Raw genomic sequence first — 25,919 nt, forward strand, 5'->3', positions numbered from 1 at the left:
ACGAAATCAAAAATGAGTTTAGAAAAACGAACAAAATTAAAGGTCTAGAAAAAAAATCTTACATACTTCACTTCTACTCACGCTTCTACAAATAACCTGTTTGCTATCGGTAATGTATTGTTTGTGCTCTGTAAACTAAAGGATATTAAAAAAGCTGGAGTTGGTCCCTGTTAGAAGGTAAGAGATAACAGAAATCAAAGCGGGAATATAGAGATAAGTATTATGTACTCGTCAACACCTGCACTGATTCAAATAAGCAAAAGGAAAATAAGCATATATCTGAACTAATTCGAGCTAATAATATTTATTTTAGGACAAGTTGTTCACAGCACAAAAGTCGCTAGATTTGTAAGTAAGTCGCCAAATCGTCATTCCAAAATCACCAAAAAAGTCGCTAATCGGAAAAATTATTTTTTTGTCGTTATGCTGGAAGGCGAATCCCCTAGATTTAGCGACTTTTCCCCCAAATTGGCAACACTGACTCGGGCTCTAACATCCTATCTACTTTATAGAACTCTGTCCATACGTGCTCCCCAAACATTAAGATAAAGAGCTCATTTATTGGGTGATAAGGAGCTGGGCTAGCGAGTTTGGACATATGTATCATGTTGTGCATTAGTATTACAAGAGTATTATTATTATTATTATTATTATTATTATTATTATTATTATTATTATTATTATTATTATTATTATTATTATTATTATTATTATTATTATGGTCACGCAAGTAGGACTTATAATATTGTTATGCTAATACATCCGTTACGTCATACGATAACCCTTAAATGGAAGCAATTTTTTGTAATTTTTATTTTTTATTCGATTTATTTATTTATTTATTTTTGCAATACATATCTAGAGCGATTATCACGGCTGAGTAGGAGTTACACATCAAGCCGTTAGATAGAGCAAACATCCTCCAGCAGTTGACATCTAACGGATGAAATTGAAATTTCAAGTGTGTGTGTGATTGTTTTTACCGTCAACCGTTAGAGTTTATTGTTACCGTATTTTACGGACTATAAGACCCATCTTAATTTTTAAGCATTTTTTTTAAATACTGTATTTTTATTATTAGGTTGCACGTTTAATGGGAAACGATCTTTCGTCGTAAGCGGGTTGGCGTAGCCATCGTTTTTTTTTTTTTTTTTTGTGTGTGTGACGCCATGGGTTGTCGACTATCGGATCGACTGGTTAGTTCCGTCGTCGCATGTTAGAGGCGTTACGGTTCGCCTTATTTCCAGTTTTTCGCAGAGTTTACCAAGGATCTTATAAAATAGAGGGTCTGCCCTTACAACAAAATCTTGAAGCCATACGTCACAGTTTCGCCATCCCTACTCAGCCCACTCCGCTCAATAGGATCGCAATGTTTTGAGCCAACAATCATGGCGGTAACGAAAGTAGCCAATCAGACGATGGCAGAAACGAGAGCAGCCAATCAGACGTGCCTATGCTCGGTTGTTTTTTGGCTTCATCGATTTAATAGGATGAAGATACATATGGGCAAATCCTCTATTTATAACATCCTTGGAGTTTACGGTCTGTATAATTCTAGTCTGCGGTTGTGGGTTTTTTGATGGTGGAACGGGAGGGAGACAGTGTCACCAAACTTGTGAATTCCCGCAACTCATGTTCGTCGCATCGGTGCATTACTGCTGCCAGTTGAGTCCAACGTTGCCAGGTAGAGATAGGTTTCTGGCAACATCGAATATATGATCAATTTTTAAGACTGGCGGGAATTTTAAATCAAACACTGCACATTTTTATATCAGTTTCCAGTATAAGATGCACCTGCATTTTGGAGGCAAGTTTTCGAAGAAAAAAGTGGGTCTTATTGTCCGTAAAATACGGAATTATTTTTAAGGTTTCTGCATTTCAGGAGATTCTGGGATGAATAGAAGTTCTCGTAAACTCGGCTCTGAAAATGTCACTTCCACGTTTCTTGGTCTTTAGCTTGCACTTTCAAATCTCATATTTTATTCTATTTTTTTCAAATAACCAAATTGTCGTGTTCTTCTCCTTCCTGCTTCTCTAATTTCCGTAATGTAAAAAACTCGAACCATACAGTACAATACTCCATATATAGCCAGTGGCGGATCAAGGCCGGGGCCGGGGGGGCCTAGCTCCCCCAGTTTTTTGAATGACAAAAATAATTTAAGCTATTATTTATATTTTTTTGAAAGTTTGTAGTACACATGATATACCTATCATAGTCTGGGTTCTGACTGGGATCTGGGCTCCCCCAGTTTTTATCTTCTGGATCCGCCTCTGTATAAAGCACTTGACCAACTTCTTCTTTAGTCCAAGACTAAGCCTGGTAATTTAGGAGTGATCTTTGCTTCTTGAATGCCTCGTTGGCTACGGCAATTCTTAGCCTGATCTTTTTGTTTGATAAATACATAAATTTACAGAACGAGAAGAGACGAGGAAAGCTTTTCGTGAGCCGGGACGGTACAAAACTTTTATAAAAAAATTTACGAGATGAACGAAACGAGGAAAGGCTATTTCTCTTTTCCTCTCGTCTTGTTTGCAACACTACTCCTTTGACAAAATGCGTTTATGTTATACATAACTTAATTCGATGTATAAATACGTATTGAAATTACACGTCACAGAATTTTAATTTTCATAAAGCAAAGATCACTTAAATAGATTAATGGAAGAAGTCAGTAAAATTCAAATACGAAATTACAGTTCATTTCCCATGAAAGAAAAAGGATCTTTTTCGCTTAAATTAATTGGTATGCAAGTACTCAATACTGTCAAGAGCGACGAATCTCTGGTTTGATTCAGGGCTATGTGAATATGAAGAAGACAACACCGTTTCCGTATGTTTTTTTTTTTTTTTTTGGAATTTCTCTGTTTTTTAATCAAATTCTGAATATACCGTTTGTTTTCAATAATTCACTTTCACTAGTCATCCATCCTGTTTAGCCTATAGTTCAAACGTTTTGATTTAATGTCCCATGACTATGTATCGAGGCTAAGGGGTACGATGATGATGTTGAGATAAATAATAATAGCGGAATGAAGAAAAGTGCGATGAAACGGAAGAATCCCAGGAAGACATATGCATACCGTGTTTATCTACCAGAAAACCCGCTCAGCGCAAGCTGGGATCGAACCAGGAACTACACACATCAGAAGTGAGCGTTCCACCACTGCGACATCTCGGCCCCTTACAGGACATACGTCTGGGATGTTAAATTAAAATTTGCAATACATTTTCCTTGTATTTTCAAGCTTCTTTTAAAATAAACAAATGGTCTCAAATGAACGGTATTTACTTGTAGCGATCAGTTTATTGAAATACTATTAATATCGTCACTTAAGATAATGGAGAACAGCAATCCGCACTCACATACTTTTTATAACCCACTCAACTCAGAGATTTTATTAAGAATGCTACAAATGTATTCTGTACGCTTCATAAATTCATAATTATCATCATTAGATTAAATTTATTGTTATTCGGTCACTGAATTTATGTTTTCTACAAACAATAAGTTTTAATAGACAACAGACAACATTAGTTAGGAACTCAGCAAGGAAAAAGGCCATTTTTACAACACTTTTATTAATTTACATTTCGGTTTTCTTCGAGCCAAATCTTGTAACTTAAATTTCAAGTATTTATACACTAACTACTGTTCTGAAATTTTGTGCAGACACAAGACCTGACGATACCATATTTTCACTTTCATTCTGGATTCGGTTAATAGTGGTGTCATTCGAATCATTTACCAACTGATTTTATGATTACAGTGAAACCTGTCAATGTTGGCCACCTTCAGTTCCACTGAAAAGTGGCCACCTTACAGAAAACCAATGTGATTGGTGTATTTTTAGAATAGGATTTTTAGTATTACTAGATTGTAAAATTTTAATAGGCAATGGCACGACAGCTACTTTTAAATAATGTATATAGGGCAATCATAACAATACACAGTACGTACTAAAAAATACTGCAGTATGTTTAATACACATACATCTGTAAAGTACTAACAGTTGACAATTGAGATGGTTAGCTTTAACTTTGAGAATTTTCCGGAATTATTAAAGCTCCCCACTGATGAAAGGAGTCGATATAGCTAATGGTTTTACCAACAGGGTAAACAAATACGTAGATACATATAACCATTTTCTGAATTCCTATACGTGCTTTTTCTTATCACATCTTCCTTCACCACCTCTTTATCAGGGTGTCGTTCTGGCCATTGACCTCCAAGAACAAATCGTGGGAATTCATGCTTCTTTGTCTCCAGTCACAAATACAGAACATCTGCCTCTCATACGGGAATACGAACGGGTTAAGGGAAGTAACAAAACGGTATTTTGCGTGGCCAAGATACACAGGTAAATTTATCATTATCATCATAGTGCAAACATTGCTTCGCTGTGGTCAATTTCTAAGATAAAGTGGTCAACTTACAGAGTAATAAGTAACGAATGTCCTATGGGGAAATGAAGGTTCAAGAAGAACCAGGGTAAGATGAGCAGGTGGTCAACTTAGAGAGGTGACCAAGTTAACAGGTTTTACTGTAGTACAAGAAGTTAATTTAGTATAAAAAGGAAAACATCTCAATCTGTGAGTAAAGCTAATTCCTAATAGTTAACGATCGCCACTCCACTCCCTCACTGCTTGCCTTTATTTCAAAATGGATATGATGATGCTGAACATGAACGTGCATTAGTGTCTCATATTAAGACAAGGGTCATATTAGACGTAAAATTAGTACCTAAGCGACATGAACACAGTTTATAAACCACAGACAGTTCTTAACATTTATCTATAGGAAAGTGCCATATTTAATAAGCTATACCACCAACCCACATGAAGAATATTACTATTAACAAGCCCTGTTCATATTTAGATTTTACAATTAATATTTATGTAATCGCAAGTTAGTTAACTCTAAAAAATAACAGTAAACTATTAGAACTTTTAATCAAGCACCAGTTTAACCTATAGGAAACAGCGAGTAGAAGGCTTACGGGAATCAACCATATATTATTATCATTATGTATTAATACTATTATTATTATTAGACTTCCAAACTATGTTGTGCATAAGTATCGAAAAGTCTTATAGAACGTCTTTGTCCGTCCGAATGTCTGTCAACAGGTATCAGAGGAAAAACAACAAGGAATATCGAGAAGCTTTTTTTTTTTTTTTTTTTTTGTAATCAATTCAGCGTCCCAACAATAGGCTTAATCTCCTCCGCTAATCCACTATTCAATGGCATATTTAGGGGGTGGCTATCGGACTCAAGCCTCTCCCGAAATAATTTCATTATTATTTTTTTCTTCGCATTATACATACAACACAAGTGCTTCTTACTGCGTCTCAGGTCCCCTCCCCCCGAAACAAGATTCTAAATACGCCACTGCTACTATTCTAACTGGAAGTGGTTCAAATAAGAAATATGCAGTTTCAACTTTCATCACCATAGAACGAAAACAGTAGAGAGAGAGAGGGAGTAATGGTTTTTTGATATGGATTCAGCTTCTGAGGAATAGGTTTTATCTTTGATCTTAATCTATTGTAACCAGTAGATAGATGTACTACTTCAAATTCGCATAGTTTGGAAGTCTACCGTAGTATCACACTGTGATACGAAAATCACTTGTTATTTATTACAATGATACTAGGAACTACGGTTGCTCGGTGGTAGAGCGTTCATCTTTGATGTATATTGTCGGTAGTTCGATCCATGCTCGCGCCAAGTGGACGAATTGGATAAGTGGTGGACAAACACTGTGTGCATGAGTTTTCTATGTGTCCTTTCGTTTCTCCCTCTTTTTTCATTTCACCATTTTGATAATTATCATCATCGCTGCATTTAGCCTTTGTGCATAAACTTGGGACGTTAAGCTAAAAAAAAAAAGTACAAATAACACTTAGTAGAGTTGTCGGAAGCTACGCATTTCCGATCCGAAGTCTGCAATTTCCCGATTAGTTTTTTTTCTTAACTAACATAGATATTTCTGCTGGCAGAAAACAAAAATATTTGGAATCTCGTATTTATTCACACAACGGAAGAACCTAAGGAATTTTAACAATCAGTTTCGAGAACCTGAGAAATTTTAACAACCGGTTCAGAGATCTTGAGAAATTTTAAGAACCGGTTCTGAGAAACTGAAAAATTTTAACAACCGGTTCGAGTGGACCGGTTGAATGACACTGCTGTATCATGTTACTGTAAAATATTATAACATTAATTACTATTTAAGTACAAATTATGATTGATGGCCTGCTGCTTATATAACTCATATACTCACGGAAGTTTTGCTGGTTGCAGAGTACTAGGTGTTATGTTGTCCTTGCATCTGTGAGTTTGGGTACATTTTATTTTCTGTAATAAGAGGTAAGATTGTTACCTTCCACAATGCAATTAAAAGTAAGCTATTAAATAAAGTCTGAAAGATATACCGAGTGTATGAAAAGTCCAGGGCCATATGCGAAACTGTTATAAGTAAAGAAACGAAAAAATAAAAAGAATGGCAAGTTGTTGGAAATAAGTGGTTTTCAATCTAAAATGGAGGAAACACACCAGCTGTTTAGTCTTCATTCTGGTAAGGTCCTCTATGTGAAATGGAAAAAGCAACATTGTCAGTGAAGGAAGCTCTTCCCTAGAGCCCTCACCACACCAACAATACAGCATTGTTGGGAAACGGATTCGAGTTGTTGTCTCTCCCTCACACAATAATGTACACTTTTTCCTGTCAATTTCGTGTGCACTTACGCTCCGTTTGAATACCTTGCTAATATTGCTTTTTAATTTAACATAGGGCCTTCCAATGTAGAGCCGAAACGGCTTGTGGGATTATTGGTAATATTCTGCCATTTTAAATTTAAAACCACATATTTCCAACAAATTTCTTCTTTCTATTTCTTCGTATCATTACTTATAATGGAGTTAGCCTATGATTTCAGACTTTTGATACACCCTGGGTGAAATGAAGAAATGAAACTCAAGAAATGAATACTAAAAGCAACAGAACAATTTCAGTAATTCTATTTATTAGCTGCAAACGTTTCAGTGCTTCATGCTTACTCTTAATAGTAAACTGTCACACACTAATAGATGTCGCTACCTGAGTTATTGCCTATGAGGACGCTAATAGATGTCGCTACCTGAGTTATTGCTTATGAGGACGCTATAGATGTCGTTACCTGAGTTATTGCCTGTGATGACGCCAATAGATGTCGCTATCTCAGTTATTATCTGGGATGGCACTAATAGATTTCGCTGAGTTATTGCATATGACAACGCAAATAGATGTTGGAACCTGAGGATATGTGAATATATATATAGTTAAGACTTATGTATTTAAATGATTTTTAGGACTTCTGAACTTTCAACTTATCACATACATGATATTCAAGATTTTTGAACATATGTATTTCAAGACTTTTTCAGCCAGATGATTTTTAGAACTTTTAATGCGATCATTTCTCCGACTTCTACACTTTAGAACTTGTGCATTTCAGGACTTCTATCATAACCTCGTTCCATCTTCTGCTCTAGACTGTACAGCATTTAGTAAAATATTTTATCATGAACATCAATGCACTGTCAGTTACCCCAGGTGTTCGATAGAGTGCAGCACTAAGCTCAATATACTGCTGCTGCCCTCTCACGAAATAACTTGGTACTTTGTCCTCATAAACTGTTCGTAATTCAACGTCCATTTACTATTAATCAACTTTTGTTGTTACTATTGTAAATTGAGTATCAAGCTGTCCAGAGGCGTCATTTGGGGATGACAGGGGACAATTGCTCCCCTGAGCTTGAGAGACACATCCTTTTTAATAAATTTTATATACCAATAAAGAATTCCACTCTTATATCGCTAGACCGCCTTGCCCCACCCTGGCAAAAATTTGAAATGACGCTACTGAGGCTGTCTTCGGCCAGGTGACAATCTCCCGCATACCTTGTGGTATACTTTCAGAAGAAGAAAAAGAACTACCAATACAAGAAACTTTTATTTTTCTGGAAAGGACAAAACCAGGGAGTTATTTGGATAGCACAGGAGGAGAAATTCCTTCCTCCTGTGAGTTTGAGAAGTCGGTACTTTTAATCTATTGTATACTAATACAGCAATGTGAAACGCAATACTGTTATACAGGGACGGATCCAGGACGGACTTCTGGGGGGGGGGGATGTAATACTGCTACTTAGAGCTACTTTTAAGAGCTCCAAATTCTGGGATGGGTTTTATTTATATTATATAAAATAAGAAAGTTTCATCTTCTGGAGGAGGTCTCTCCAATCACCTTTCCCCTGAATCCGCCCCTGCTCTTATGCTGGTTAAGAATCTTGCCCTCCTCAGTTTGGCAAAAATCTGAAATGACGCTACTGGGACAGACCAAAACAAACAGATGAAAATGATGTGCTCTCTGAAGTAGTTAATCCACATACAAGGGTACTTACTCATTGAAATTTGACACATTGGCGTACGCACACAATTTTGTTATATTATATGAATAGCAACGTATTGCATTGTGCTTTAGAATACGCTCGAGGTTTACATTAATGGATCCTTGCTTTCGGGGAAAAGATGTAATTAGAAACGAATGATGATAACGAAATGCAAATTAAAAAGGCAATTTCATGCTGTGTTGACACAGACAATTAGAGAATGAGACCCATAATGTTTATATCTTGAGCGGCATTCGAACGCATAACATATAGGCCATATGATTACCAGTATGATGTTTTAGACCTTATAGGCCTACCTTTAGGCTGAGTTGCCCAATCTTTCTCGGTTGCTTATTCCCTTATTTCCTAATATTTATTGTCTTTTCCCCCCTTTCCATGTTTTTATCTTAACAAATTTGATAGGGACATACACATAAATGTCGAACATAATTGTGGACCTAGCTGCAATAGGAGTCTAACCAACAATGATTTAAAAATAAGAAACGCGGTCTTAAAGTTTTCCATTCTTTTCTGTAAATTATTAGTGTGTCGAATGTATAGTTTTCAGGGTCACTTAGATAAATAGTGACACCCCCGATGCCGTTTAAGTCCACTTTAAGTTCCCGTTAGCACCCGGGGGTGAGATGGTGACAGGGCCGTATCTAGGACGGATTTCTGGGGGGGCGGTGGGTTGTAATACTGCTACTTAGAGCTACTTTTAATAGCTCCAAACTCTGGGATGGGTTTTTATTTATATATAAAAGAAGAAAGTTTCCTCTTCTGGGAGAAGAATCGCCCGATCGCCCCCTGGATCCGCCACTGGATGGTGACATGTAAAAATATATCGAAAACTACCGTATTTGTGTCGAATCATTTGTTTTCAGCATTGCTAGTTAGTTGGTGGTAGTCCTGATAGGGTTTCATTCCAAGTTCAGTCCCCAGTGGGGGCAAGACTCCCTCAGCACTCCTGGTGGCAGTGGAAGGGGAGGACATAAAAACAAAGATAAACGACCGATATTAGTGTGGAATTCGTAGCTCTCGGTGCCGCTGAAATTAATAATTACACTCTTGATAGCGGCTAAGTCTTACTTCAACTCCCATCAGCATTGAGGGTGAGAAGAGCTGAAAAATAAAATTTCTAATGACTGAAATTAGTGTCCAATCCATAGTTAGGGTTCATTAACCTAGTAGGTTACAATCGTAATTATATTAAATCTCAAGTTTATACTGAACGGAGATGCGAGCTGGATTTGGAATTTGCAGGGGCAATGCCGAAGAGGGCATCTATATATACACAGTATGTCGGAAAAGTAAAAGGACTATTTTCTTTACAGATAACCACTAGCGACATCTATTGAAGCAACATATCATTTGGAAGCTGGATATCTGCTGAACAAAACGAGACCGGAATCATGAAATGAAATGAAATGAAAGTTTTGAGTTTTACGTCCCACGGTTATGCCGGTTAGGTTAAAGGAGACGGTGATGATGAGTAATGAATGAAATATTCTAATGAAGAAAGTGGGAGGAAACGGGAGAACCCAAGCACACGGTGTTTGTCCACTACAAAGCTCACTTGGCGGGGGCTGGGATCGAACACCAGAATCATGAGTACCGATTAACGGAGTGTCAAATTATAGCAAGAAACGTGACTGTATGTGGTGTTACCTCGTCACAAAAGGACGATGGAGCAAAGAGCTAATACTAAATTTAGTTTCAAGCTATGTAAAAGATTTATAGAAACATTGGAAATGATGAAACAAGTGTATGGTGATGAGTGCTTATCTCGTACACGTGTGTTCGAATGGTATACACGATTCCGGGACGGTCGGGAGTCCTTGGTAGATGACCCAAAGCCGGGCAGACCGAAAAACAAAAATCGCGATTAGTTGATAGAACAAGTGCTTTAAATGATCACCCACGATGGTGAATATTATCTGGCTGTTATGGAGCGTTCGCGGAAGAGAATCGTTCGCTTAAGACCCGAGTATAGAGCGCCAGGCAGTTGGTCTTTGTTGCATGACAGCGCACCACGACACAGACTGTCGCAGTTCGTGACTTTTTGGCTAAAAAAAAAGCTGTGTGTGCTTCCACATCCTCCGTATTCACCTGATTTATTGCCGTGTGACTATTTTGTACTCTCAAAATTTAAATTGACCATGAAAGGAACATTTTAAGACCATCTTACACACGTTCAGTCTGTCGTGAAGAGGGTCATTGAGGTTATTCCAAATAAGGACATTCAAAACTCTATGCTAACATTGGTTGAACGTGCCCAGCGATGTATTGATGCGGAAGGGATGTATTTTGAATAAAAAGGACTACAGTTAGTAAAATACCTAATTCTTTTTCTTTTCTTAATTTAAAAAGTTCCGTTATTTTTCCGGCGTACTTTGTAAACATTTGGATGTATGTGTACGAATGTATATTCCAGCGTAAGTCCGGAATATCTGGAACAATTTTAGCCAAATTTGGTGGACATATAACTTTCAATCTGAAAGAATAGTATGGGAGTAAGACACATCATGATGTAGGTGTTGAAAGGAGTGACATGTAAAAATAATGCAAACTTACTAATATTAGTATGCAATCCATAGTTTTCGGGGTCACTGAAATGAATACTGACACACCCAATGCATTTTAAATCTAAGTCCATCCCGTTCTGCAGAGAGCAAGTGGGGGAAGATGAAAAATAAAGTGCAAAAAATGACTGAGATTTGTTGTGTTCTTGTATTTGACAACAATCAAGCAATTCATGCTGAGATTTGTTTAACCATTTGCTTTAGCACTGTCCATGTGACATTAAACTAATTCGACCTAAACATAATTTATGAATGTAGTATTGAAATAGAAGGTCAGCTTAGTAAATTTAATTACCTTCATCATGCAATCTTTTATTCAGTAATAAGAAATATTTATTTTAAGTAATATAGTTATGAAAGATTTTGCCGCCGTGTACAAATGCACGTGTTGCATATATGGTAGAGCCGACCCTGGTTGTTGTTTCCAAATAGAACGTTATCAATGAGGTGAAGATAGGTAGACATTTCCCGTTCATATTTCCAATCCAGAAAGCAGATCATACATTTAAGAATGTTTATGAAGAAATCATGAGAGAAATAGTATAACTTTGTCATATCCTCTTCCCGAATTTTATTATATTTATAGAGCCAAAGAGATGTATATTACTCATGGATGTTTAATTTTTTCTTTGTTTTTAATGTTTGCTCCATCCATAGCCCAAGATTTAAATTACCGCTCAGATTTTTACTGAATGAAATGGGCGCAGTATACAATGTGTTTCATATTTCTTTTGATCATTCCATCACTTCTCTTTATTAGTTTAATAAGATCATTGTGCTACACCATCTGTTAAATGCAATGTGTCCCTCCGGTGCTTCGGTAGATTTGAGATACTTTGTATATTAGAGACTTATGAGTTTCTAATTACGTAGAACTTTGTATTAATTTTCTTTTCATCATCATCATTATGGTACTTACGCGTTCGAGACTCTATCTAATCGTAGAAATTTAATGCAATATGACTCTTAGCGCGAACCCTTCGCGCACAGTATCTGTGGTTCGATTCCCAGTGGGATAGGTTTGAAATTTGAACCCATTATATTGCAAAAGCCCTTTGTCACATAAAGTATGCAAACTCCCAATATGGAGTTGAATTTTCATTCCCCCGTTTCTCCTTTGGTTCTTCTCACGAATATAAATTTCAAACAATAGGCTTATTTCAGAAGCCCGGAAGGAAGCTCATGCGATTGTTGTTAAAAATTAGTTATAGCGTTTTATGAAAGTTATCCCGGAACAAAGAAATAGAATCACAAATACAGGTTAAGTCGAATGGTAAAAGCTTGCTTACGCTCGCTTCAATAATAATAATGAAAAAGCTGCATATGTGTATGAATATTTGTGTTTTTTTGGTCTCTTACGAAACTAAGGCATTTTTTTGACACAACACACGTATTCAGTGTGACCACCCAGCAAAAATATTTCGTACCTACCTATGAAGAAAAAATGTACTAGATCTAGGGACACCCTATTTATTAGGGATGAACACGAGACCAGATTTATCGCTGTCTCGTCTCGAAAATGTGCTGTAAAAGTGATGTCTCGACTCGAAAAATGTCTATTTCTCTTCTGAAAGAGCCCTGTCTCGACTCGAATTTTGTCAGAAAAATCCTGTCTCGACTCGTCTGGTGCGCATCCCTACTATTTATGACATTTTACGATATTAATATATTATTAGAACGTTTCCGGCAGTTCCCCCTCCTTTGTGGGTGGGGAGTGACCCCCACATTCTTGAAAGAACCGCCAACTTTAAATTTTATACAGTCAAAATTTGATACAAACCACTTACACCTTCCCAACTTTGATTTTACACCCCCAAACTAAAAATTCTGGCGAAATCCCTGCTTAATTATGGTATTAGAACTCACTGTGAAACCACCAAATAACACAAGTATGACAAATATAGAGGATGTCGGGAAAAAACAAAAGAATATCATAAAATTGGCTTTTTGAGAAAATCGTGTTTTAATTCCTTAATAGCCTACTGTTTTAAACGGAGGATCACCAAATATGTAATATTGTTTATTGTGGTCATTTATTAGTTGGAGGAGTCGACCGGACGGCACCTATGTCCCACTTCCGCTCTCGTAAATACCACTGTTGAAAAAAACTGACAGGAGAAAGTTACCAGGAATAGTGAAACTTTCGTACATTGTCGAAGTTTCATGAGATTCATTTTTCTCTCCCAAATGTATATATGAGAAAAGAAGAGGAAGAGAAAAGTACTAGGTTTGTTGGTGAACGTACTAGAACACTAAAATATTATAAAAAATACTATATAGATCTAGTACAAAAGTACTTGCGCTGGTCACACTGCACGTATTATTGAACATTTTAATATATATTTTAATTTAAATCGTTTAATTATGCACTTTGTCCCAGTATTTTCTACTTTGTTTGTGGACTTTCGAAAAAGCTTAATTTATGACCAATTTCTGCCTTTAAACTAAATTAGAACTAGGTAGTTATTGAATTATTGAGATCAAGTCCCAATCAAGAAGCTATTGAGATTTAGTATCAAAATTATAATTGATGATAATGTAATCCATCAGACAGTGCCAGTAAATTGAACGTACAAATGTGGATCGTAGGAACTTTGCCACATCTTTGCTATCCTAGTGACTCCTATTACTTCCAATTAGAGCATTGGCGCAGTCTTTAACGCTAATTTCTACAGATACATCAGAAAATACGGTTACTTTGAAGTGGTATACATTACCCTGTTCGTCCGGGAGACGAATAATCTCAATAATTCCTTGATTAATCACCATCAAATTTGGTGAAAGTGTAAAGGGTCAAAAGCTAGGAAAGAGTTCTTTTTGGAGTCGATACTCAAACCGGAAGTGGTAGAAATGACCCATTTCCGGTTTTAACGTTGATCGCTACAGAGCAAATATGGTAATAGATAGACAGATGTGTTTTTTCTGCAATCGGTTACGTATTCCAAGAATACATCACATTTCCATCCTTTTTTTTAAAGCAAAACCGAAAATGCTTTTGAAATTCATTATAACTTTGTTTTTCAATATTGATTTATATAGAGCAGAAACGAAAACAAATAGCGAGAAATAGGTTTTTGGAATTTATTTAGCATTCTAGGGATAGATACCATCCTCTCTCTTATCATTCTATTCAAACTAGGGATGGGCACGAGTTGAGTCAAAGGTAATTTTCTCGAGACGAGTTCCGAACCGAAGCGAGCTGTTTTTGAGGTCGAGTCGAGTTTGATAAATCGCTCGCTCGTTCAGCTCGTTTTAACTCGTTTTTAAATCATGGACTGATTAAGTGATTAAACCGGAAAGCGAAAGCTATGAGAAATGTAAGCAGTAATGTGGATAGTGTTGGTCACGACAGAGAACACTAGAGATGCAAGGGCTCGGAAAAAAACCGGCTTTTTTGGAAAAAAACTCGGTTTTTTCTGCTTCGCTTTTTTTGCTTGGGAAATTTTGGGCTTTTTTCAAAATACTGCTTTAAATTGATAAAACAGACTTTGTATCGCTTCTCTATAACACAAAAAATCATTTAATTAGTGGTTGATGCTGATAATAATATAAAACATCGAAAATAAACTATGAATGTCGAAAAGATATTTCAAACAATTTTTCTTCAACATATTTACATTATGAATTCCACAGGATTAACCAATGTATATAATAAGAATTTTTTAACCTCCTATATACAAAAGTAAGCAGAGTTGGCAAGAACCATGGTTGTTTTTGAAAATGCCAAAAACCCGTTTTTTGGGGGATGTTTAAACCAGGCTTTTTTGGTTTAAACCAGACTTTTTTGATTTAGATGTTTTGCTTTATGTATTTATATTACATATTCACAGAAATAAGTTTGTTTTGCCTTGGTGTTATTATGCAACAGCGGAGTTATGCCGGAAGAACTCCCATAAGCTTAAAGAAGTCCGGTCAGTAAATTTCTTAAATTGAGAATATCTCGCCCTAGCCATTGGGAAAATCCCGTCATTACTTGAAATGTAAGACAATAACGGGAAAATCCTGTTTTTGCTTTGCATGTAAAATTTAAAGGTCAACGTACCATAATCAGTCCGCTAAAACTGAGGTATTCAAATTACAAATTTAGTACGTAGATATCATTGAAAGTCCAATCCAAGCTAATGTTGGAAGCTACGTAGGCAATCGATAAATTTTGCCAATTTCTATCAAAATATTTAAGCAATCTTGGCTTCTTTATAAAACAACAGACATTTAGGCATGCAGAAATATACAATTTGGTTTGTTTCGTATGTTTAGGCTTTAACATCCTTACGAAATACCGAGGTTATCAAGGAGAAGACTTTCGCTTAAACTGACATCCGAACCGCTATTTGGGTTACGCATAAAAGAAGGTTTGTGGTTCGACCGAGAATTGAACATGGGACACCTTGATTAAAAGGTGAAAGGGAAATAAAACTATTGCAGGTGGTTTGATATCTGGAAACGTCACCATGAAGTTCACACGATTCGCATTTTTCATTCTTTTTATTTTTGTGGTTTAAACCAGTTATTAAAAAAAAAGTTGGTGTAAACCAGCCAACCCTAAAAGTAAACACTTCTTTTAAAAGAATACACAAATAACTAGCAAAATAGTATGTAGTATTTTTACTTCAAAATATTCCATACCCTCTTTTTGAAACAAAATAAAATTAAAATAAAACATAAGAGAAATACTTAGATTTATATGATACACTTAAAGGCTGCATATCTAGAGCTTTTGGTTCTGTATATTCTTGAAATTCTACAGTTAAGTTTTATAGAACCACCATCACAGTTTACCCAATCCTCAAGTTTTCTGAATTTTTAACAAGAGGGATTCAACATATCATTACGGAACTCCCCCCCTTGAAAAAAAAAAGGACTACGGAAAATATTTAAGTTAAGCTAAATACAACTGCACAACAAACATGACTGAGTGATTAGCTTTTGCGCTTCTATCGGGAAGTCCGGGATTCAACCAGCATTCGACCATTCTGACAAAGCTTTTCTTCATTCCATCTGTGAATGTAGAAATAGTGCGTGTACTGTGAGTTGGGCGACTTCCTTTCTTATTGTTTTTAAATCGTTATTATTACTAATTACCAGCAGTGACGGTTTTGCGAAGGTTAGGGGGGCGGTCTTTCGGACTGAAGCCCGTTCCCGAAAGTTACGGAATGTCTGCAACAAACGAAATATCTATTATTTATGCCTTTACTCATAAACTTTAAGCTCCCGTCAAATAAAAATTACGAATGTTTTAAAAAAAATATACATTAGTAAGAAAAACCCTTCCCAAAATACTTTTCTAAATCCGCCACTGATTCTCAGTATAAAATGATTTTTAAATTTGTATCCGGAAGATTATTGCTAAACATGTAAACGAAACGAAATATTAGTTATGCCTGTACTCATAAACTTCAAGCACCCCCCAAATAAAATTAGGACTTTTTAGGAAACGAAACAATCAGAAAAACCCCTCCTAAAGTACTTTTCTAAATCCGCTACTGATTATTTGTATAAATTGGTATTCAAGGTTGTGTCCGGAAAATTATTGCTAAATCACTTCACAGCTATAGTATAACAGAAATGTGGAAGTACGGTTTGACGGATATATTGAAAAACGTACGCTTTGACGGATAAATAGAAAAACGGGCAAGTTTAACTTTTGCGCTAGAAGCTAGAATACTAAAAGCTCTTAGAAATGAAACACGGATGACAAACTAGAGAAGAAAAAAGATGTCGATAACTCAAAAGTTAAAATAAAGTTAAATAGCCTCTAAAATTATCCTCAAATACTACATTCTTCATGTTGGCTTTAATTCGTAAAACATGTGCTCAATCCATCTTGATGGTGAATTTCAGAGCGAAATATCACATTCAGGTCATGGAATTCTTATCTAACTATAGAATATACTATAAGAAAGCTATTTAGATAGAAAAATCATGAAATTGAAAAAAGCCAAAATTTCCAAAATTCTCGCTTTTTTTCCAAAAAAGCCGGCTTTTTATGTGAAAAAAACCATCGATTCAAAAAAGCCGGCTTTTTTGCATCTTTAGAGGACACTGCTCGGGAAGACTTCACGACGACCGAGTTCGGCAGGCAACTAGTTTTTAGTATTCAGATATAAACCACCTACGGTTTTCTTATAATAATAATAATAATAATAATAATAATAATAATAATAATAATAATAATAATAATAATAATAATAATAATAATAATAATAATAATAATAAATAAGTAGTAGTAGTAGTAGTGGTAGTACTAACTATAAGTATTATAAGTACGTTGATACTACATTGATAATACTACATAGTACTACATTGACAATACTTATATTGCCTATATAGGATACTTGAAGAGAATACTTGAAAGTATAAACAGGGTTTGGCTCGATTTGGCCTGACTCGACCCGAATTCGAGTCGAGTTGCAGGAAATTTTTCGAGGCGAGTTCTCGAGTCAAGCTCAGAGATATCTATTTCGAGTCGAGTCGATTTTTAAAGAAAAACTCGCTCGAAATCGCTCGTTCCCATCCCTAATTCAAACCGAAAGTGGCACAAATCAAACACTTTCGGTTTTTAACGTTGATCGTGAAAATGGTAACAAATAGCGAGAAGTGGTTTTCTGCAATCTATTTCCTCTCTAATCTCTCTATTAAAACCAGAAGTAGTACAAAATCAACCACTTCAGCTAATATAGAGTTTACCCAGATAGCAAAAATGACTTGCAACAAACTTGCAGCAGATTTGCAATTCAAGTCTGGCAAACTTGCAGCAGACTTGTGATGCAAATCTGCACGTTTGATGCAAGTTTAATGCAAACTTCCTAGTTGACGCTCTTCGAACTTGCAGCACGCCTGCAGTGCAAGTGTATGGTAAGTTTGCAAAGCAAGTTTCTGCAGGGGGTTTACTTGAACAGCAAGCCTACCACAAGTTTCCACTTGCACAGCAAGTCGGCAGCAAGTTTGTAGTAAGTCTTCTGCAGGTATATATTTGCATTGCATTGCATGCCTTTTACAAACCGAACATTTTTTCTCAACAACTTTGTCAAACTATACACGTTTAAAATATAAATTATCCCTACATACTGAATACTTACGTAATTATCTTAATTATCCACTTGTTTTAATGCTTCACACACTTTGCACCTACTACAAATTAGCGGTCTGGTGGGGAGATTTCTAAGATTAGACTTTTGTGCCACCTGTTGGTAGAAACTAGAACTGACACTTGCTACAAAGTTGCAACAAGCCTCCGAGGCAAGTAAAATTTAGCAAGTGAAAATCAAATTCGATATTTGCGGCTAACTCTTTTAAAACGCCTGCAGCAGGTGTACAGTGCACGGAAAGTCTAGCAAGTTAAAATCAAATATAGTGAAAGACTTGCTGCAAACTAACATGCTATTAGGGTAGGGTTTCATCGAAGTACATGTATAAACTCGGTGTATATTAATATTAAAGTTTTCCTTATTTCTGGAAACTAAATAAGCTATTTTATGTACTGGATTAAATATACATGAATACTCATATGTGACTGTTAGGTGAAAACAAACCGTTAACCACAGTAGATGGATTACGTAACCATGCAGTATGTAACTATTCTACACAATCCGTTAAATACACTGCTAATTATTTTATTGCGGTTAAAGAGTTATAAGATTCATAACACAAGGATTATAATATTCAAAACTACAGTCCGCGTGAAGATAAGGAAGACAGCAAAAGAAACACTTTTATGACTATTTTTTTAAAAATAATATTAGCATACAGTTTTTTTTTTTTTTTTTTTTTTTTTTACACATTTCAAATGTAAAGTGTTGGTTTATAGTTCTCACTAACTCTCTGGATTCATTTGATGCTCTTTCTCCTCCCATAATCTTGCCCTATTGTGTTCCGAAAGTTTTTCCCATACTCATCTCAAATTTGATGATTTTTACCTTCAGTTTCGAAGAAGAAAAGTAGGTACCGTTACTTATACGAGCAGTTGTATTAAATCAAGAAAATTTTAAGCACATTTTTTTCCTAGAGAATTCCTTAACTGTGCAGTAAAATTATGTTTGGAAAGATTGAAACTTTATTTCCCTGCTTTACAAAATTAGATTTCGGAATAAGTGGCAACATGCTCTTTGAGTAATTACAACGACTGGAAAGAGAACAAAGTGCATTGAATCAAAACGTTGAGTTGAAATTCAATATTTTTAATACTTTTTTCCAGTTTAAAACACTTTCGATATACTACGTCATTTTGGGTCCCACCCATTTCTCTCAATATGCGCCTATGACTACGCTATCAAAGGCAATTGTCTCATAATCTTATATGAAACGTAACAGTGCATGAATTTTGAGTAAAGATAATTTGAGTCATTCTTTTTGTTAATATCGTTTGGAACTACGATCTCGGCGTGGCCTCTTAATCTCGGTCTCGTCTTAAGCATATCTTCGTATATCGAATCTCGGTCTTGTCTTGATTTACTAAGTCCGTCTCGATCTTAGACGAGACGAAACGAATCGGTACCATGTATAGCTAATTTTGGAGCTGATTCTTTCCCCCCCAATTCAATTTGAGCCGTCTGGTGTCAATATTCTTTCATAGGTTACAGCATCATGAAGTTCTTAAGTACTGTGAGCAAATTTCTTTTGAATTTACAATAACATTCCCTGAAGAGAGAGTATTTGGGCGAATAGAGTCACAAGGGATTTCAAGGGCATTTTAAGAAATTATCGTACTTAAATTGCAGATGGGTTACTATTTTTCCTCTCTATTTTATTGAATTTCAATCCAATTATTTCACTGTAATTCACTTCAATTTTGCCCTTCCTCGCACCCCCTTTGTTGGTGTGTGATCCGGGTTCGGTGGAAGAACATTGAGTGCATTACAATGATTTGGATTCCACTTAAACCGTAGATCCACGTCCCATATAATCTCACTGTTGAGACGTACCGGTACGTTAAACTTTCGACAACAAACAAAATTCTTCATAAGTTTCGGTTCGAATGAAAAAAAGTGCAAAATATTAGCATTTTGTCTAATTTATCGTAGTATACCGCTCAGATTGCCATTTTGCAATTCGGGGTCACTTGGGCTCACGTGAGTTCAGGATCACTATCCTCAAAGGACCTCGATCTCAAATTCTCAGTGACGCTTAAGCTAGCTCAGATTCACACTCTCTTGAGCTCGAGTGTGCTATCCTCAATTGAAGCTCAAAGCTTGATCGCACGCTCATTAACATCATTAGTCTCATACTCTTTAAGGGCTCTGGCTCGTGCTCAAACTGTCTCACTCTTAATTATTGAACTCAAGGCCGATTGGACTCAAGAACAAGGCTCGTGAGTTTGATCATCTTTGGTATGCCGTTGTAATTCTTTCTGAAAGTATTAATAGGTATAACTTTCGCAGAAAATTATACGCATTTATCTTGCACTATAGAGCAAAACCGAGAACTGTCTCTGAAGATGCTGAAGATTCCTTCATTAATATTAATACGTTGTCTTTCATTCCATTCTTGTCAATATTGCACCACAGAAAGTGTCTAACGGTTTTAGAAAGTTAAGATCAAAGCGTGTAGCCTCTATCTTTATGAATATTTCACAGATTAAGTTATTATACGATGCTATGATTTATTTACTATATGATTTACGACCTTTGTTAGTATAAATATATCGTAATCTAACTATTTCGATGTCAGTTGAAGAACGTCCATTTACCTGTACCTACAACATGAATACAGCAATTGTAAGTAGTTTTCTTTATTACAGGTGTTCTCTACATACGTGCATAATGTAAAGATTCTTTCACAAGCGATTTTCTGCATACAGAACGCTTGATGAACGGAATAAGCACAAAATATTTTTATATCATTTATGAATTTTATATTTCTACTTGAAGTTTCTGATTTACGAAATTCTATTTTTTGATTTCTGAAAAAGTAACGTATAAACAAAAAATATTGCGTATCGATGTCACATTACTTACCTAAATCATAAGGTATCAGAGTTTGATACATGTGTAGATTAGAGTTAGATCGGATACCGAATCTGGAATAAACAGAAAGGGAATGCGTAGTACATCGGATTACCATGTGTGATGAAATGTAGGTTACCAGCAGTCGTAGACAATTTGCAAAATAGCTTAGCAGTGATGAAAGTCCAAGACTAAACATATTTCTGGTTTTAAAAGAATTAAATGAAATCTTCCATTTAATGTCTCTACCCAGATAGCACGAATACTTGCGGCAAATTTTTGCTTCGTTTAGTGGAGCAAACAATCTGAAAGTTTGCGAAGGCAAAATTTCTGAATATTTATTAAAAGCTTTCAATATGATCTGCAAATTTTCGCTGATTTGTAAAAATAAATTCACCACTGCAATTAACTTGAATCTTTTTTGAAAATATAGCGTTGAAAGTTTGCCGTCGCAAACAGTTTCCAACTCTGTAAAAAACTTGTTTCGAAAACCTTGCTGAAAGCAAATATGTGATGATATTACCGAGTGCGCGCGCATCGTACCCAGAATTCACTGCGCTACATCAACTATGACAAAACAAGCGGGAAGTGAGAATCGAGAAAAACGAATACACCAGAGGACTCCAGAATAAACTCACTGGTCTCTTATCAGATGTTTGTATTGACCCAGGCAGCCTGACGTTATTTTGTGAATGTGTGTGAGAGTAAGTACAGGGATATGATCGTTGAGTAAGTAGATAAATTGCGATATCCTTTGTCTGTGCGTTTATCGTTCGTAAGTTTAAAAGACGGATCCACATTATAAAAATGTTGATGTTTCACAAAGTTAGGTTTTACTTTATAAATTTGCAGCAAACATTACCTGATACATTTCCAGCAAACATGATCTTGCGATCGTGAAAAAAAAACTTTCTGCAATGTTGCTGCAAACCTTTTAATGTTTTCACCAAATTTATCAGCTCACTTTCGGAAATTTTGTCAAGAAAATTTGCACAAAATATTTGCAGCAAAGTCCTGGCAAACTTTCTTGCTGTGCAGTCGCAAACATTTCGTTTGTATTGGCAGATGTTTTCATTTTCTGAGGCAACTTCGCAACTCTGCAAACTCAGCCAGCGTCAACTTCGTTATTTGCATTGAACTTTCGGCAAATTTTCTCATTTGAAAAGGCAAGTTTTTTGCAAACTTTTTAGTTTGCCTTTGCAAATTTTTAAACATTTTTAAAAATTTTTCTGTGCTATCTGGGTAGTTATGGCTTTAGGCTAAAAGAGACGTATGATTAGTGAAGTGAGTGGTTAGGAAGGAACTAGAGTGTTGGAGAAAACGAAAGAACCTACAGCAAACTGACGGATACGGTGTTGTTTACCACAACCTTATATGACCTGGGATTGAACTAGAGACCCTTTTCACTAGAAGAGAGTACCCCACACCACTCTCTAAAACTTTTCCTTCTTCTTATTCACTCTTGATTACATGGTTAATTTCTACCAGGTTCGACAGGAAAATGAACACGGAAACATCGGAGACACTGAGGGACTCGAACTCCCCTTCCTTTGGTTTCGTCTTACAATCGTCAGCTTAGCTTTAGACTATACTCAACTACACCAGACCAGCTACGACTGACCTACTTACTATAGCTCTATGCTTTTGCTAGTGTTGTGTTCTAATTATGGGGTTAATTATTATGTCATCTTTGATTGAAGGGAACTAATGATTGATGATCATTATCACATTTTAATACTGAAAATGAGTCGTAGATCTGTTCTCATTGTATTCTGTAGTAGCTCATCCAGACCTCACAACAAAGACCATAAACTATTACCAGATTATAGCCCTAATACTAATCCTTTCACATTTGATAGACTCTATAGGTATACTGTCCTATTTTGTCTTTGATTACCAGTTGTTCGAATATATATCAAAATCACTCTTCAGCAGGTCTTCTCGAGTTGCTGTATAAACTACAACAACTTGAGTTGTTTCAAAATCATATCTAGCTAAATATTCTAGCTGTTCCAGACTTATCACAAACGTGTATTGAAGGTTAAAAAAAGTAAATAAATAAATAGGAAGTGCTGTTGTACTTCTCAGTATTATTTCTCAGTATTAGAACACATGCTATTGGATAGTTCAATAGCATCAACATGAATAAAAGGAAACTTCAACACATAAATTTTAAAATATTTTATCCAGATTAACATAATCTATGTTTTTAAAATTTGAATTTCCCTACAAAGGTAAAATATATTTATGTTATTGAATATGTGCGATTGTGGTGACTTAGTAATAGAGCGCCTACCTCTAGTGAGTGGGGTTCATAATTCGATCCCAGTTTTCGCCAAGTGCTTTCGAGTGTACAAACACCGTATCCGTAGATTTTATAGAATTAATCCCGTTTCCTCCCACTTTCTTCACTCCAGCACTTCTTTCATTATTATCATCATCGTCTCCTGTTAGCCTTGGAGTGCAATCGTGAGACGTAAGACTATAAATAAATAAGTATGTATGCCTGGGTTTTTGTAATACATATTTAAATGTATCATAATTCTTTAATATTTCGACTCACAAAATTTAAAACCAAACAATATCATGTACTCTTTCGTAATGGAGACTGAACTTTTGCAGGTTTTCTTCGGACTCGCAACGCTGTTGGCCATTACATTTTGCGGTGATGCAGTACCACCTCCACTACGAGTACGTCTTGTGCCTAAAATCCGCGGAGTGCTTCCTGTGAAGCTGTATCCTCGTATACGCCCTGTACTACCCATTAGACCTGCAATTCCACTTGCTGTTCCTGCATCTGCAATAGCGCCACTAGCTAAATACGTAAGTCTGTCTTTTCTATGTATCATCATTATAAATATGTTACCGTCACTGGCACAACACTTGCCATAAACGTAGATCTTTTCATGAGTCAAGATTATTCATTTATCTCTTCTTTCTTATGTAAAAATCTTCCTGTTCCAAATCAATTAGTCAATTGCAATGTATTCTTACACTTTTTAGCTTGTATTACCCTCGTATCACACCCCCTCAAATACCACCTTTACATTTTCCCCCTAACTATATACTAGTTAGTTTCATTTTCTCTAATTTTAAGTATCTCCCGTATTGTTCTTCCATTCTCAATTTTCGCTAACATTTCCTCATTCCCTTTTTATTTTCTTTTATCCAGTTAATTTTCCACACCCACTTTGGAATGTTTCTAGCCGTTTTTTTAGGGCAGTTTATCCTAATGTTTATGTTTATGCCCTGTACAACACAATACTCTACGAAAAATTTTTAATTAATAATTTCTCATATCTTTTCTCAACCACACAAAGTATACTTTTCTTCTTCATCATAATTATTTCGCACATCATTTCTATTCTTTCTTTTATTTTCCATTTACATTTCAAAGCTTCAGTACTTACTACTTACTAGGGGCCTAAAACTAGAAAAATATACTTTCTTTCTTCAATTTATATTATTTACACATTATTTCTTCGTTTCAATTAGCATTGTTTTCATCTTTACGATATTTACTTTTGTCTCACATGCTTCAAAACATTTCCTCAAATTACATTACATTAAAAAAAAAAGGTTTAGATTATGTTACTATTGTGCGCGGCAGCCAAATTGATACTTGACCTTGAGTGTTGGTTTCATATCAACCAATTCGCTTAGTGTTGCCAACGCTGTAATGTGAGAGTCAGATTCGACCGATATGTTGTATTTTCATTGTGAATAGAAATCCTTGGTCACATTTTGCAATATTCTCACAATGATAAAATTTATCGCTGAGAAGGCTTGCAATAACATCGTGAGCTCATTCATTCCTATCGAATGTAAATTTGGTTGTCGCTTAGTTTAGAGCCATATCATTTGCAAAGCGAGTGCACATAACTTTTGTACATAATACAGAAATATCATCATCATATGTATGCCTTTTTAAACTATTCCTTCTATTTAAATTGGTATAAATATATTTCACAGTCGCAACAGATGTGCGTATCAATCCTATATTTTATCAAGAATGGATTAGAATCATAAAGTTGGGTCATAGTTGGATATAATATTTCTCTCATTTATTCTTTTCTAACATAACTGTGACTTATTAAATATTATACAGAGTTACGACATGGATGCATCAGGAACAAAATAGGAAAAGTAAGAAAAAGTAAGATTATATTTATCATGAACTTCAACCATCATCGAAAAAACGAAAAGTTTTTCTTTATGAAGTTACTATTTTGCATTATAACTGAAATATTATTGTTATTATTACTTGTTTTCAGGCTTATCCTAAGTATCACTATGGGTATGCAGTCAACGATGTGTTAACGGGTGATACCAAAAATCAATTTGAAATTCGAGATGGACCTATAGTTGGAGGTCAGTATTCTGTGGTTGGTCCGAACAGCATCAGATTCAAAACTTACGGTGCTACTTCTCCCAGGCTAGCATTGCCTTTAGCTGCAAAAATAGTTGGTTGACTGTGTATTTATTGAAATTTACTCTTTGTTATATTTGTACAAAAAACAATAAAATTTTTCCTAAAACTGTCGATAGTAATGATTATAAAACAAAAAACCTTGAGTTATTAGAATTAAAATCTATACACCAATAACTAATCGTTGAACTGTTTAGAAAATATTTTATTTGAAGATATAGCATTTCAAATACCTAAAACTTAGTAACAATTGCACCATAGTATTGGCTCGTGTTCAAACTATGAGCTGACGTGAGTCATAGTAAGAAAAGCAACATTGATTCAAAACTTGGATGTGAAGACCACAAGAATTAGGAATGTGAGCAGTAGATATGTAGTAGTCACTATTGCTATATAAAAAACTGTATGTAGCGGATATACTCATGCATATGTCTTACTTAATTAAACATTTCTAATTCAAAATATTTTTAATTAAAAACTTAAGAATTTTTTAAAAACGAAAGTTATCAGATGCCCCTGCATGGGAGATGGCTCT

General features: G+C 35.5%; 1 protein-coding gene across 1 annotated transcript in view; it reads left to right on the forward strand.

The window, feature by feature from the left end:
• Positions 1-25,490, forward strand: part of LOC145690381 (cuticle protein-like) — a 91,651-nt gene extending 66,161 nt beyond the window's left edge. Inside the window, exons 2-3 of the mRNA XM_081765211.1 lie at positions 23,578-23,778; positions 25,230-25,490. Coding sequence (XP_081621337.1) covers positions 23,578-23,778; positions 25,230-25,427 — 399 coding nt within the window. The 3' untranslated portion in view covers positions 25,428-25,490. The remainder of the gene's footprint in view (positions 1-23,577; positions 23,779-25,229) is intronic.
• The last annotated feature ends 429 nt before the right edge of the window (positions 25,491-25,919 follow it).

The sequence above is a fragment of the Thermobia domestica genome, chromosome 7 (genome assembly GCF_964235325.1).
Source record: "Thermobia domestica chromosome 7, izTheDome1.hap1.1, whole genome shotgun sequence".
Classification (NCBI taxonomy): domain Eukaryota; kingdom Metazoa; phylum Arthropoda; class Insecta; order Zygentoma; family Lepismatidae; genus Thermobia; species Thermobia domestica.